Consider the following 15,544-nt stretch of genomic DNA (forward strand, 5'->3'; position numbering starts at 1 on the left):
AAATCAGCATCTTGCAACAGAACGTTTAAAGGCAGTGAACACTTTGGGTAATAACTAGGAGAAGTTTCCGAATGGCGCCACCACTTTTTCATTCGATATGAAATAATATAGTATCTAATTTACCTCAATGAGATATCCCTTTTTGTAAAAATGAGTGAAAAAGTGGTGGCGCCATACGGAAAGTTATCCATTTGGGCTCAATCGGTTATCGACGTTGCGAGATAAAAATGAAAGAAAAAAACACTCTTGTCACACGGAGTAACCTCTCCCCATTACTCGTCACCAAGTAAGGTTTTATGATTATTTTGAGTAATTACCAATAGTGTCCACTGCCTTTAAGTTAAAGCATGTATGATGGGTAGGGCATAATTCTACACAAGAACATGCTACGCAGAAGAAGACAGTGGTTTTGGTTTAGACGTTGTACATAACAAAACACAAAATCCAATTGCAGGTTGAGTGACTCCATTTAAAAGACTGCCAGATTAGTAATCCTCGAACAACAGTTAAAAGGTGGATGGCCCTACACAAATCATTCTCAGAATCACAAAGCTGCGTTGATTGCAACCCATTGCTTTCTTCATTTTGGAAGGACTGTATAGTTTTGGATGGGGTTTTACGTGTGGGTTTTTTTTTCTTGAAGGAGAGTTTTTCAATAGACTACTATATGGCGTTTTTGTCAGTCTTTGAAACCACAAGAGTCACATGACAGGGCGTTTACAAGAGAGTGGCATTGGCACAGTAGGTTTTTGGTGTTGGTTTTAGCGTAGAGCAACGACAAGACTTGCTCAAGGTTTTAGGATACCAACAAATTATCGTGTTCTTATGTAAAGGCAAACTCGTCTGCTTTGGGAATTATCGCTACACGGCAATTTATACGGCGCCTTTGGATTGGATATTATTATGGAATAAGTTGCATTATCAAGGCATATGCAAGGACCACCAGTTTTATGCGTTGGGAATTTACTTCATTGAAATTATCAGAGGATTAACTAACAACAAAATGGAGAACGAAGCATATGAGATGGACGGGTTTGAAAATGGACATCGAACAAACGGAAATCTCGCCCACGACGAAGCAAATCAAAATGGCTTTCATCTAAATGGGAAGTCTAGGGACTACGATGGGGAAGGTGGTGCTCTGGTGTCGAATGGGAAACCCTTGCCGCATGCTGAGGAGAGTAGACGGTATGATGTGGTGAAGGATTTGGCCCAGACCGGGAACGGACCGAAACTTGACGCACTATTGGCGGAGTGGGAAGACCTCGGATGGTTACGGGATTGGAGAAACGAAGATGGACTGACGCTATACGCAGATGCTATCACAGATGGATACATAGGTAGAGTATGCTCATTGTTCGTCTTGGTACTTGTTAGTTTTCCTCCTGAAACTTCCGCTGGGTAACTTAACAAGGAGGTCAGGAGAGCGTCGTCTTATTCGGTTTTTGTTGTTGTTGTTTAGGTCTAGATTGTGAACGTAATTACTTTTGAAGATTTGGTGGGATTTGGAATCTATGAGGGATTGTTGCAGGTCATTTCATAACTTCAGTGTTTTGGGAAAAAAAAGGATTGTTTGGAGAGGGTAGAGGAGATGCTGGGTATTGAACTGATTTTCGTTGCCCTTTCTTGGCCACTGCGGTTTTGATTACACCATTGATCGTCTTATAAAGTGTTGTTGGGTCCTACTACTTACCGTCAACTCGCCGTCAACTTACTTGTGCCTTCAACTCGCCGTCAACTCCTCCAATATACATTTAAAATCCATAGAACGGCGACGTATCAGCTAAAAGAGAATTTGCGTAAGTTTTAGGTCATATTTCGGAATAAAAATTGAGGTTTTTTTTTTGTGAAAAAATTATCTCGAAGCAGCAAAACCGTCGGCCGCCATCTTGCTTTTTCATATGGATTAATCTTGGCCCAAGATGTCAATGATTGGTACTTTTTTTATCAACACAAAGTCGTTTTTGTGAATGAATTTGTACCGAAAACCATGAGAAATATGTAGTTTAGCCCAGACTTAACACTTCCGTGCCCCATTTATAAATTTTTCAAGTAAATTTAATGAGTTGACGGCACGAAAATGATTTGACGGCGAGTTGACGGCAAGTAGTAGGACCGGTGTTGTTAGCTGGTGAATTTGTCGTTGACTCTGAAGTGTGTCCCAACCCAAGGATACGAGCATGGTGGAAACACTAGATCAATCTATTAAATCTATGTCAATCAAAATAAATTATACCAATTAAAAAGGTTGAGCAAATTTAGTGATATGCGAATACAAAGCCTGCAATCATAATGTTGTGCTTTAAAAAAAAACACAGTGTGGTTTCATAGCAGAGTCTTGGAGAAAGATTCTGCAAGGGTCGAAGCGTTGAGCCATTAACTATTAACCAGAGGTCATTTTTGTTGGTAATCAATTTTGGCCTCAATTTGCATAAGCTAAGTATGTTTATTCATATATTTATTTTGTAGATGTGATCAACACGCTAATTAGTTATGACCTACCGATGGGTGATGCCCTCATACGGGCAATCGAAGCTGACTTCGGGGATGCTGTGGTGGCGATGTGTCGCTGTCTACGAAGGAGGAAGGTAAGACGCCACACCCCTAAACGTACCTCAATCTTAACCTGAATTCAGACATAATACGTCAAGGAGGCAACGAAGGCGATTTTGCGGATAACTTTCCGTATGGCGCCCACTTTTTTTTTTTTTTTTTTTTTTACAAAAAGGGATACCTCATTGAGGTGTTAGATACTATAATATTTCATATCGTTTAATCATTTTTTTTTTGCAGCTTCCAACCAAGAGTTGCTTTAAACATTGTTTAGGGCGAACTGGCAAACAAAAAATTGACAAAAGCAGCTCTATATGAAGTTGTACCAAAGATACTTCAAGGAGGTAACGAAGGCGATTGCCTCCATGCACCCTGGTCATTGCCTTGGTGTCATTTGAAATGCTCCAGTAGAAATATATACAATTTTCCCTTTACCAAGGAGAACAAGTCTCGGCGCCCTTGACCTTTAAAAAACGAACAAATCGGACCAGGTTATGTGTGAATACTTTGTGATGAAGAATACAAATTAATATTAGTCATTTTATCCAACAGGATCTTCGCAAGTCGATACTCAACGGTAAATGCGATAATGATGATTTTCATCCAGCTATAACACCTCTCCTTCTCGCTGCTCAACGTAACAACTTCGACGCAGTGCAGGTACAAAACAGTTGCATTAAAGACACTGGACATGTTTAGTAATTGTCAAAGACCAGTAATCTCACTTGGTGTATCCCATCATAATATGCATAACATAACAAATCTGTGAACATTTTGACCCAATTGTTCATCAAAGTTGCAAGATAATAATGACAGAAAAAAAACATTTACAAGTTTTTGTGCTAAATTTTGTTTTGAGTATTTACCAAATAGTGTCCAATGCCTTTAATTCAAGTCAACCCTGTTAACATTTTGTGAATATTTTGATATCCACACATAAATCCACAGTTTCTAAAAAAGGAGTCAAAGAAGGCTGCAATCCCTAACTATTAACAATGACAGATCTGATACTTCACGGAGGCAACGAAGGCGATTGCCTCAATGTCCTCTGGTCATTGCTCCGGTGCCCTTGAAATGCTCCAGTAAACATTTATAATTTCCCTTATAGAGTGCCCTTCACCAAGGAGAATATGCCTTGGTGCCCTTGCCCTTCCAAAAACGAAGCATACATACCTGGATAGGCAGAGCATCAACACTCAGAAATTGACCAATACTAGTGCCGGATTACTTTTTAGCTGTTTTGGGGCTCGTGTCTTTTTTTGACAAAGAGTTCCGAGCTTTCTTTGCGGACAATTCTTTAAAGATTAAGCCTGTCTTTTTTTGACGCAGTCTTCGACCTTGTGTTTATTTCCCAGTATAATGGTATCATTTTGGTGCTCAGTATGCGACATATTGTGTATTGAATCTCTGGAATTCTTTAGACTTTGAGGATCGGGGAAAGATGATTATAAACAAGATGGAAAGGGTGTGCTAAAGTTAAAGGGAAGACTAACATGGTAATGATGGGGCCCAAACAGGGTCGCGTGTGACTTCGCTACCGTGAATTTCTAAGCACGTCAGATTGTGCACGTTACTTGATATTTGTTGAGTTTGTCTAAAGTTTGTTAGATGACGCAAACGTGCTCGAAACACCTGTCTAAGAGCAACTGAAGTTACTCAGTTAAAAATCAACACATAAAGTCTTTGTCATTGTCAAACAAACTTGCTCTAATTAAGCGATGCTAAAACTAAAATCATCATTTAGAAAACAAAATGCCTCGTAAAATTTAACATTGGGCAATCCTGTATCCAAAACGGCCTGAAATTTGACATTCTGACTAACGAACAATTTTTCTCCTTGGTTCAGAAGGTAAAGATGCATTGGTTGTTGAAATCCAAATTCAAATTTTGCGTTAAACGATTCGGGTACTTTTTCAAAATGTCCACATATTTACATATTCAACTTACAGGGTTTGAAGATAGGTGGAAAGCTACCCTTCAAATATTACTAGTTTTTAAGAAATGAGTAAAACAAGTCACAAAATAATTTTCGTCTCAGGAAGACGAAAATTATTTTAGCATGTAAAATTTTACCAAACCATGGCATAACTGGTTAATCAGTTTTTACATGGTAAATCTGATGTCTTGAAATCAAATTCGTGCTCGAAAACTACGTCAGTTCAGAGGGAGCTGTTTCTCACAATGTTTAATATTATTAACCTCTCCCATTACCCGTTACCAAGAAAGGTTTTAATTATACTAATACTTATTATTTTGAGTAATTACCAATAGTGTCCACTGCCTTTAAGGCAATACAAACACTATTCACAATCTGAATTTATGTGTTCCTCTTTTTATTTGTACAACAGCTCCTCGTGGAGCTTGGTGCTACTATCATTGAACCAAGCTTGTGTCTGGGTGACGACGTAACCCTAACCCAAGCCACATCAGCCCTCCAAATCTACCGCGGTCTCTCCCGGCCCGCCTACATCTTGAACACCCAGACAGACGTCTTCGGCCACGCCTTCGAGATGAGTGCTAGGCTCCGAACCCTGAGCGTGATGTGGGAAGACTTCGGTGCCGAGTATGAGGAGATGGCCAAATCCGTTGACGTGTTTGCGGGAGAGATGCTCGGGCAATCTAGCTCGACTGAAGAGGTAGGTCGTAGTCTTGGTCCAAGACGTCACTTACTTATTCTCGTAACGTAACAAGGTGATAACTTGACAGAGGGAGCGCTTGTTACAGGTCTCCTAGAGTAGACGGAAGAGGTAGGTCGTAGTATTTGTCCAAAACGTCACTATCTTATACTCGAAACGTAACAAGGTGATAACTTGACAGAGGGCGCGCTTTGTTACAGGTCTCCTCTAGAGTACAGCTTGTGATTATTATTTTGATTTAATTTGCCTTTTACCTAACACGTATTAAATTGATTTATTCAATATTGAAGATTTTGGCGTTATTCCGCTACCACACCACCGACAAGTACCGAGACTCAAGAGGCGTGCAGCACCCACTATCCAAGATGTTCGAGGCGATCAAGTATCAACAGAAAGAGGTAAGATACCCCAATTTGTTTGTTCTGTCCTCTCGGGGAAAAAAAGTAGATATTGACAAATCACGTCAGTTCGGAGCAGACCAATCATAACGCAGATATAAAAAGCTTAAGTCACTGCACGTTTATCCAATGAAATGATTGGGTCTGTGAAACTAGTACCTATCTTGCGGATAAAGACAGGAGACCAGATTCAACAGAGTCCACAAAATGTTACCTAGTGACCCACCGTCGACCCCCTCTTGACAATACCTGCAGATTACCTCTCTTGTTTCGGTGCCAGTGCGGATTATATCCCCCGGTGAATCCGCCCTCACTTAAACATATTGTTTTAATTCAAAGACTGCCTGTTCTAATTTTGATTGGCTGTCCCCCATTTGGTTCTTCTCAGTTCATAGCTCATCCTCATTCCCAGAAGGCGATCATTGCGCAGTTCTACCAGAATCTTCTGAGCTGGAACGAGAAGGGTGTAATCCACCAGATCCTGCTCACACTTTTTGTCCTCCTGGGATATCCAATCATTTCCCTGCTCTACATTTTCTTCCCATTCTCGAAGGTTGTCAACTTTGCTAGACTGCCGTGAGTATAGGAATTTTAAATCAACACTAGACTAACCAGAAACCATAGAGCACATGGATGTTGACTACACAGTTTATATCGAACCATGCACTGGAGCATGGTCGATATTATATGGTTAATTCGAGAGCTACGTCACAGTTTCTGGTCCCGTCTAGTCGCTCACCCAAACTCATAGATTCACACTTTACTTGTCAAAACACAGCTACGTCATGATGCTGATGAAAGCTGGTTCCGGGTTCACCTTCCTAGCTATGCTGATTGTCGACTCTGTTCTTGATAAATACGACTATCCAACCACTATAACAGTAATACGGTGGCTCATAGTGGTCTGGATCCTAGGTAAGTGCATTATAGAAAGTTTCAACTTGCAAGTGTTTTGTACTCGGTCATTACAACTGCACATAATGTGCAAAAAGGGACTTTGGGGGACTCTAAAGTCTGCTGCCACCTAGTGTTCAAAGGTCTCCCATTTACCCCATTGGTCGAACTTATTTTACTTTATAGACCTATGCCAAAGTTAAAAAATACACTGCAAAACCGTTCTGGAAAGATCAGGGCCCAATTTCATAGAGCTGCTAAGCACAAAAATTTGCTCAGCATGAAATTTCTTCCTTGATAACAACAGGGCTACCAACCAAATTTCCATGTGATTTTCAGGATAAGCAAACAACAGCTGAATACCAGCAACAAGGTAAACCTGTTTTTACCGAGGAAGAAATTTCATGCTAAGCAAATTTTTGTGCTTAGCAGCTCTATGGAATTGTGCCCAGATTGACATAGATTATGGGTCCTGTGTGGGACCTTACCTACTTCTGAATCAATGTGACCCGGGATTTATGTACGGTATCTGGTGTTCTTTTCATAACCAACACTATACACAAAATAGACTTATACATGGTGCTATTGCAAACCTAACCTTTCACGTTCGTCCAAAGAGAGATATTTTACCCAACAATATGAATCCCCTTTGCAGGTTTGATGTGGTTGCATATGAAAGTGTGCATGAAGAAAGGAGTGACCAAATACTTGTCTGATTTCGCCAATCTACACGAGATGGCAATTATCGCCCTCTTTCTAGCCATCTTCGTCCTTCAGTGGAACGGCAGGATACTCGTAAGCCAACTTTCAATATTTGGTTTTTATTGTGAGTTTGAGGGCTTGTTTGTGTTTCTGTTGATGCCAATTAGTCTGACATTATTGCTATCAGTGTTTAATGGTTAGTATGAGTGTTTGAAGGCGTGTTTATAATGTGTTTTATGTTTTGCCACTGAACAACAGAACAGTGTGATGTTTTCGGGGACGCTAATAATTAAGTACGCCTCCATGGCTTGTCACCTCAGATAGAGCGTTTGGGCCTATCATCTTGTTTCATCCATGTTGAGATATTCCTTACTTGCTGTTTTAGTATACGTTAAAGCAAGTGATTACATTGTATATTTTTTCTGTTATAGTTTGGAGAGAATTTCATATTTACTCGTTCAAAACGTCAAGCAGTCCACAATCCAGCAGTCCACAATCCAGCAGTCAACAATCCTTACGCTGAGCTACGGGACCAAGTGGCACTCACCCTCAATGGTCTGCGTGAGAAACTTAATGAGACTGTGGTGGTTGGTGTGAACAGGGCCGTCATGGGTGTGCTTTCAGGCTGCGGGCCGCTAATCACTTCGACCAACGCACCGATACCACCACTACCTCCGAAACTCCAAGATGCGTACGATCTGGACCCGTACGACCCGGAAGTAGTTGCAGAGGCTTTGTTTGGAATTGCCATCATGGTGTCGTTCTTGCGTCTTCTAAATCTCCTTCTGGTCAGTGACGTCTTCGGACCACTCCGCATTTCCCTTGGCGCCATGACAAATGACTTTTTGAAGTTTTTTGGAGTCTTCATCATAATTTGGTTTTCATTCGCCGTGGGCCTGCACCAGACCTTCTACTCTGCCGGGGTGGCGACTAACAGGCAGTGCCTCAGCGAAGGTGGGGACCCAGACGTATGTTCAGAGCTGACTGGGTTTTCATCGTAAGTTGTTGATTACATTGTATTTTATTTGAATTGAAATAACGAGCCGAGGCTGCCAGGTAAAGGCAAAATTACAAACAAAATTCATCAAAAAAGATGTGGCTTTTTAATAATATTCAACGTTGCATGTTCTGTTTTAACTGTAAAGTAAAATATGCCACATCTCTCGTGCCGTTGCCACCTACTCCTGTGGCTGAAACAGGGTTCCCCTTTACAGTCCATACGGATGTATAGGCTTGGGTATCATCCATCAGAAGCCTGGCCGGTACCTCCCAACCTTACGAAGCATTCATGGTTGCATTATCTTCGATGCAGCTTGCCCTCACACAGCGTGGTTTAGGTTGGCGGTCGGGTTGGTGCAGTAGTGTCTTGCCTCGCCTTTCACCTCAGGTAGTGGAACCCTGGTTCGAATCCCACCGGTCACCGAGGGCACCATGTGGATTGGGTTTTCAGTCCCTACCTGACTACATGGGTTTCCCTTGAATAATTCTCTGGTGTTTTCCGGACATTATCTTCTCTTCTCGTTTGGAGAGGGTTGAGAATAATTTATCCAGATCCAGATCTAATCCTGTCCTTTCATTCTCACCGCATTACCGTACATCGACTTATTTTTTCACAATATTATTTTATATATTTTTAAATTATGAAAAAAAAAATAGGTCACCTCGGGGTTAAATATAATGTTTGGTTTTGGTGGGGTTTTTTTCATGCAGGGTGTTTGTCAGTTTGTACAACCTTTACTGGACCCTTTTCGGGAAGATTGGACTCGACATTCTCGTCATCCCGGGTCACCACGCTGTGGCTGAGATTGTCGCTACGTTACTCTTCCTTTGTTATCACATCGTGGCTGTTTTGATTCTCCTGAATGCTCTTATTGGTATGCTGTCCAATACCTACAACAGTATAGAGGTAAGTTATATTTTGTTCATTGCGTCGGTGTCTTCCTAAACCATGTCTCCAAATTGCGGAATATAGGACATGGTAAGACACGTTCCTAGGAATGACTTATACTTACAACGGTAACGAAGTAAAGCATTCAATTCAGTTTACATTTATTGCCAAACTGTCAAACTTAACACAGCATTACATAATGCATTTACAGTGTAACAGTTGACAGGGGTGTTTTCAATCAAAGAAAATGAACAGTATGGAGGCCGACTTGAATTTCTCCCATAGACATCAATGTTACCAAACCGAGGCTGGCAGAACAAAATAGTCTGGTTCCTTTTTGTAAAATTATTATTAGTATTAATGATTGTTATTCGATACGAGGAACATGACCAAGATGGAGACAGCATGATAAAGTTCTGATATCCCTCTCTCTCTCTCTCTCACAGGAACAAGCAGATACTGAGTGGAAGTTCCACCGGGCAGCGGTGTGGGCAAACTACATGCAACCCGTTGGTACTCTCCCACCACCATTTAACTTGATTCCTTCCCTCAAGACCATGTACCGGAAATTCATTATGATTTACTCCATGGGGAAAAGTGGCAGGGAAAACGAGGCAAGTTATCCATACATGTACTGTTACAGATGGACTCCACACCACTTTAAAACTCACCTGCTTTTTTTTTCAAACTCAACTTTTACTTTTGTCAAAGACACTAGACACTATTGGTTATTGTCGAAGACCAGTCTTCTCACTTAAATTACAATTAATGGCCTTATAACACTAGGCAGACGCTATTTTGTTTGATAAAAGCATAATGAGTGTTAAATCATTTTTCCACTTTCAGAAAGAGTTGCATTCGAAGAAGGAATTGGAGGACTATACGGTGAGAATATTTTGTTGTATTTAAATGTTATATTATGTATTATTAAATATTCAACAAAACATAGGCCTGTCAGTCCAAAAACGTCACCAGCTCAAACGAAATGTATAAAAATAAGGACATAAAAAGGCCGCTTCACCAAAAGGAGTGTGTCCCCTAATATTCCCATTATTTTAATACTGTTTGCTCTTGTACGAGTAAACCCCCCCCCCCCAAAAAAAAAAAGAAAAAAATACAACTACAGAAATTACACATAATTTGCACACAAAGAAAAACCAGACAAACAGTCATCATAAAGCAGACTAGAAAACCAGTAACTCAATCATGCAATAAATTATGATAACATCGAAATATAATTTTCATTGCATTTTGTTGTTTCCCGTCTATTAGCGGGTTTTGAAGCTCACTTGTAGCCGGTACGTTCAAGAGAATCTATCGGCCTCAGCACTGAACTCTGAGGGCTTGCGGCCAAGAGATTTACAAACCATGAGGAACGAAGTCAAGTCATTCAGGTAACGTTGTTGAACAAAATCCATTGGTTGTTGACTCGATGATTTATACCCAAGCTGGCAGAAGCAAACTTCAACTTGGCACTCAAATGGTACTGTTGTTTCAACAATTCATAAGTAGCCAATCTTGAGAGAATGGCTCTTAAAATACATTGTCTTCAATTAATCGAAAATTTCGTTAAATTTCTTTTAAAGATTCGCGACTGAAAGCCGACTACAGCAAATTGCTGGTTCTCTTAGCGTCTCAAATAAGAAGTCTCTTGACCTTAGCAAGAAGCTTGAAGACCTAATCCCATTGGAAGACCATACCAAGGAGGTGTTGCGCAAGTTGGACGAGGTCATTTTGTTTACGTCAGATCTTGGAACCGGAGCAGTCGACGTAGACGGGGAACAGAACTCCGTCATCCTAATGAAAGACACCATGATTGCGGATCTAACAGCCCAGCTGAGTGCTCTTCGCACAGAGAATGAAGAGATGGTAGTTGCCCACTCAGCCCAGAATTTAGAGCATGAGAGACGTCAGGCGAGTCTAGGTGACACCATCAATATCCTGCAAGGTCAAAGGTCAAACATGATGATTAACTTGGGAGGACTGAGTGAGGACAAGGAACGACTGGAGGCCGATGTGGAGAAACTGAATCAAGAGGTGATGCGACTCCAAACTATGATACCGGTTCCGAACGAGGAGGCGCCGACACCAGAACCGACACCAGAACCGACACCCGTACGGTTGGGCTTCGTAGCGCGGGTCAAGAAGGGCATTGAAGTAGTTTTGAATAGCGAGGTAGGTAGTAAACTTGTGTGTGGGTGTGGGTACACACATGCATTATGGAATAGTTTACCCATCCAAACCAGATACTCCAACAATGTCCCGGCCTTCAAACGGGCTCTCGAGACCCACCTTGTTCACCTTTTTCTGGTCGACATCGTCTTCGTTCTTTCTTGTTTTCCTTCTTTCTATAGATATAGCGCCTTGTTTCATTTGGAGCTTTATAACAGTTTTTATTATTCAATCCGGGGACTTATATAGAAAAGTTATAACAAACTAGATGACAATAGGGTGTCCGGTTGGGTAAAGGTCCCCAGTTAGAAAAGTGTCTGTTCAAACTAAAAGGTACAGTTGCCAAACAGTACAAACAAAAGAGGGACAATATTTTAGATCTCTGATTGAGGGTTTTACCCACTTGTATTTGCTACAAAATAAAGTCATATCCCGATGCAAATTCAACATCTAGTTTGTTCTTCTTCTTCGTCAAGGCTGACTCATCAAACAAAACAAAAGAAGAACAGGTCTTGTCAGGGATCAACGAACGAGGTGCAAGCCCGGACAGTGATGCAGTGGCTATGCAAGGAGCGAGTCAACCTCCTAGCCAGGTAGACCAGGAACAAGTGAAAGACTTGGATGAATTGGAAGCAAAGCCGGACCCGGATGATGATCAACGGGAAGCTGCTGCAGGGGATACCGATCAACCACAAATAGGAATTTTCAAACGTATCACAAGCAAAATAGAAGTAACGCTGGCCCCCAAAAAGGTATGATGTGATTTGCAATTAATACTGAGAATGGAAGTGCTGTAAACGTTTGTTATAAACGTGAGATTTGGTTCATTTCCCGGAAGCTGTTGGATTTTGGTATAATGTATAAGACTTTCCATCTGTACGTTAAATAAGCCGAAATTTGGCAAGTTTTGATATCAAACTGTTTACTCTCAAAGAACTTTTCAAAACTTATAGAACTACATGTACATGTAGTCTGCGCCATGATACACCGTTATGCATCGTCCTTAACGGGCGGCTGTAGCTCTATATGCACGTGGTTAAAGAGTCTCGTGCTGTATAAAAAAAAATTATTTCGTGAACATGAAGTTCTAACTTGTAACTGTTTTCATTGTTAGGAACAGAAGGACCCATCAGCAAAAACCCCGATGCAAGAACCCGGAGCAGATGTTGAATTACCAAAGGAGCAGCCCGAACAGAGCTTGAGCCAAGAGGAAGTTCCAGGATCATGCTTAGAGTCTGGTGGTGATCAGCAATCAATAACTCCCGATGGACAGCTCGAGACGAATGACAGATCCGGTGGGAAACTGCCGTCGGTTGAACAGGAAGAAACTCCTGAACAACAGCAAGGTACGGAACCCGAACGGCAAGGACCGGAACCGGAGCAGTCTGATGAAGTGGAGGTATAAGCCGACGAAAGTCTGCAGTCCGCAGATGTAGACGATTCTACAAAAGAATAGCAACAACATGAACCGAGACAGAATGAGGCAAGTGACAGTTCTCAGTTTGCACTTACAGATACTGTACATAGAGATACACATGAACACCAAGATGCTTATTAAACCGGTGTCCAGGGAAATCTGTCCGCCGAAAATTCTGTCCCCTATACGGGAAGTTAAAGTGGGCTGAAGATGATGATTCAAAAGAGGGCGGGCGCTACCAAAAAACAAACTAACATGGACGAATTTAGTGAGCGATGTGGCACGGTGTTGATATAAGTAGTAAGTAGTGCAATGAATAAAAGTTTTACATTTCCTTTTTTTTACTGGTCTTTATAATTCAGTTCAGTTCAGGGTACCTTAAACGTTAATTATCGTACTGTAATAATATGGTGTTATACGATGTTTAAATTGTTTATTTTTAAAATTTGTTGCTTCATAAGTAAGCTAACATTTTTATTTTAGATTATGTATGTTATATTTGTTGTTATGTACATTAATTGTGATTTTTTTGAAGGGCCAACTAATGCTATAACAAGTTTTATAAAAACAATTAAATTACCAATATTTTTGTTTATTTTGGTGTGTGGGCATCATTCCTTTGACCTCAAACGCAGCTAATACTATTTTAACGGGATTGATACAATAATTAAACCTGTTTATCATGTGTGTTTTTCATCTTTTAAATTTGATATTTTTATACTAATTTCCTTACTATTTACCGATCAGGAAATAAGGCCCCTACCTCAAGGTTTTGAAAAAATTGACAAAACATGTACACGTTTAATGTGGTATAATTCTTTATCCGAACGTGAAACAATAAGGCTCATGCTGGATGGACTAAGAACTTGTTCAGATCAGAATCAATCTACTGTTAGTTGTACATGTATTTGCACTACTTATCGACTACCACAGAAGGTTTTCCAGGTAATTAGAATTGGAAATGCATGTTCAACTATCAATTTGCAAGGTTTAACAAAACATTGTATGTTTTGTTCAGCATTTATTTTATAAACACATTAATAGATAAGTAGGATTTTAAACTTTGCATGGTGGAAGTAAATATAAAAGTTTGCGGTAACACCATGTAATAACAATCTCTAAATGAGTTGGGGTGGTTCTGAAAAGAACCGTTGGAGCCAACGGTTCTTTTCAGAACCACCCCAACTCATTTAGAGATTGTTATTACATGGTGTTACCGCAAACTTTTATATACATTAATATATAAGAAAGAATAACTACAACATGTACTTACCGGTTACAATAATGGTTTACTTCGGTTATCGGGTAGCATTTTTTACTTTTAAATTGAGAGTAAGTGAAATTGAGATAATAAACTTGCACTAGTCAACCATAATAATCTTAGTATTACATGTACATTGTTCTCTTGTTTGTGAGGTACATATGTTTCAAAAACACATGTTTCTAAATCGCCACATGAATGTTAAAAAAAATCAGGGTTTTCTTTTGTCATCCGCCATCAAAGGTTCAAGAAACACACTACAGTTTGATCGGTGGTGTGTTTAGGTTAGGCTGGCGGGTAAAACTGTGTTAAAAACTTCTCCTTGTGTTGGATCTGAAAAGAACCGATGGTTGACGTTGACAACTAATTCAAAGATTATCTTGTTCTACTTGGTGGAAGACCTTAATCGTGTTGATTTGCCACAATTTGCCTCACGAGAGGGCGCTATCATCCACGAACCGCTCTCACGACATCTCCCAAGACTACACATTCGATTGGGCAGTCTACATTAACTACCATACGCGTCGTAGCAGTCTACATTAACTCGTGCGCCGATTGGCTGAGAGTCTACATTTAATTATCATAGTCTACATTGATTACCATAAAACGTTCGATCGCAACAAGTACACACGTCACACACGCTCGTGCAATCCATCCGCCGTCGTCCACTTCACAGTCTACATTAACTAGCCATTCGATTGGGCAGTCTACATTAATTACCATACGCGTCACAGCAATTGGCTGGGAGTCTACATTAATTACCATAGTCTACATTGATTACCATAAAATGTTTCAATAAACATGAGACTCGAGCCTTGTTTAACCAACCATGCACAGTCAGACACCAGAGAGCAAGGATCAGCAAGCTCAAGCAGTCGTTTCTTAGGTAAAACACCGCCCAAGTGTCCCCGATGTTGTGTATGATTGAAAGGTAAGGACATTGTGTGATGGTTTCCATGAGAATAACATCCTTTTTTACTCTAAATTTGAGTACAAAATCAGCGTAAGTCGGCGGAAAAAAATTGAGTGAGATCATATTAACCACACGTGTGTGTATTGTGTAACATGGTGTTTACTTTTTCCACTATCCCATCCCAGTTCAATGCACAGTGTGTGTGTACGCTGTGTACAGCGTGTACACTGCATACAATGGCGTCAAGAGTACATTGTACATGTACATGACATTGGTAATACATGTACTCATGTTCTAGAGAAGAACTGCAAAATGGCAACATAGTAAAAGACATGCATTGCTTGCAGTTGCAGGTGACAGCGAGCAGCAAGATTTCTTTTAAAAGGGCCCGCAAGTCCATCATAATTACCACAAAAATTAACAACAGAATGTGCAAAGTGTATCATGTGATGATACTTCCAGGTGCATGTCATGCATGTTACGGTTTTCAAATAGCTATTAGGTAAAGGATGCGCACTACTTACTACGCATGACGCACAGCATGAGTTTTGCTAACAGGTACTCCTGGAACTATGACTTGAGGTTCGTTCCACTATCGTCTCCACTAGTGGAGACGATAGCGGAGAACGAACCTGATAGTTCTCGGAGTTAGCTAACGGTAGACCTATACTTACTACGTAGTATGTGATGTCAATTGCTCAAAAACCACA

The 15,544-nt window shown here is 40.5% G+C and overlaps 1 protein-coding gene across 1 annotated transcript; it reads left to right on the forward strand.

The window, feature by feature from the left end:
• Nucleotides 1-619: 619 nt before the first annotated feature.
• LOC117303603 (short transient receptor potential channel 6-like) lies at nt 620-13,721 on the forward strand. Its single transcript, XM_033787813.1, has 16 exons — nt 620-1,340; nt 2,470-2,588; nt 3,106-3,213; nt 4,902-5,189; nt 5,480-5,587; nt 5,976-6,163; nt 6,366-6,502; nt 7,137-7,276; nt 7,615-8,180; nt 8,894-9,089; nt 9,518-9,685; nt 9,918-9,956; nt 10,344-10,465; nt 10,658-11,246; nt 11,720-11,995; nt 12,358-13,721. The coding sequence occupies exons 1-16, from the start codon at nt 1,004-1,006 to the stop codon at nt 12,646-12,648; spliced, it is 3,672 nt and encodes a 1,223-aa protein (XP_033643704.1). The 5' UTR covers nt 620-1,003; the 3' UTR covers nt 12,649-13,721.
• Nucleotides 13,722-15,544: the final 1,823 nt, after the last annotated feature.

The sequence above is a fragment of the Asterias rubens genome, chromosome 20 (assembly GCF_902459465.1).
Source record: "Asterias rubens chromosome 20, eAstRub1.3, whole genome shotgun sequence".
Classification (NCBI taxonomy): Eukaryota; Metazoa; Echinodermata; class Asteroidea; order Forcipulatida; family Asteriidae; genus Asterias; species Asterias rubens.

Excerpts from the sequence above, each read along its gene's own strand:
- LOC117303603 (XM_033787813.1), top strand. The coding sequence starts at position 1,004 with ATGGAGAACGAAGCATATGAGATGGACGGGTTTGAAAATGGACATCGA. Across the intron at positions 6,164-6,365 it reads GTCAACTTTGCTAGACTGCC|CTACGTCATGATGCTGATGA; the intron begins GTGAGTATAGGA and ends GTCAAAACACAG. Across the intron at positions 8,181-8,893 it reads GAGCTGACTGGGTTTTCATC|GGTGTTTGTCAGTTTGTACA; the intron begins GTAAGTTGTTGA and ends TTTTTCATGCAG.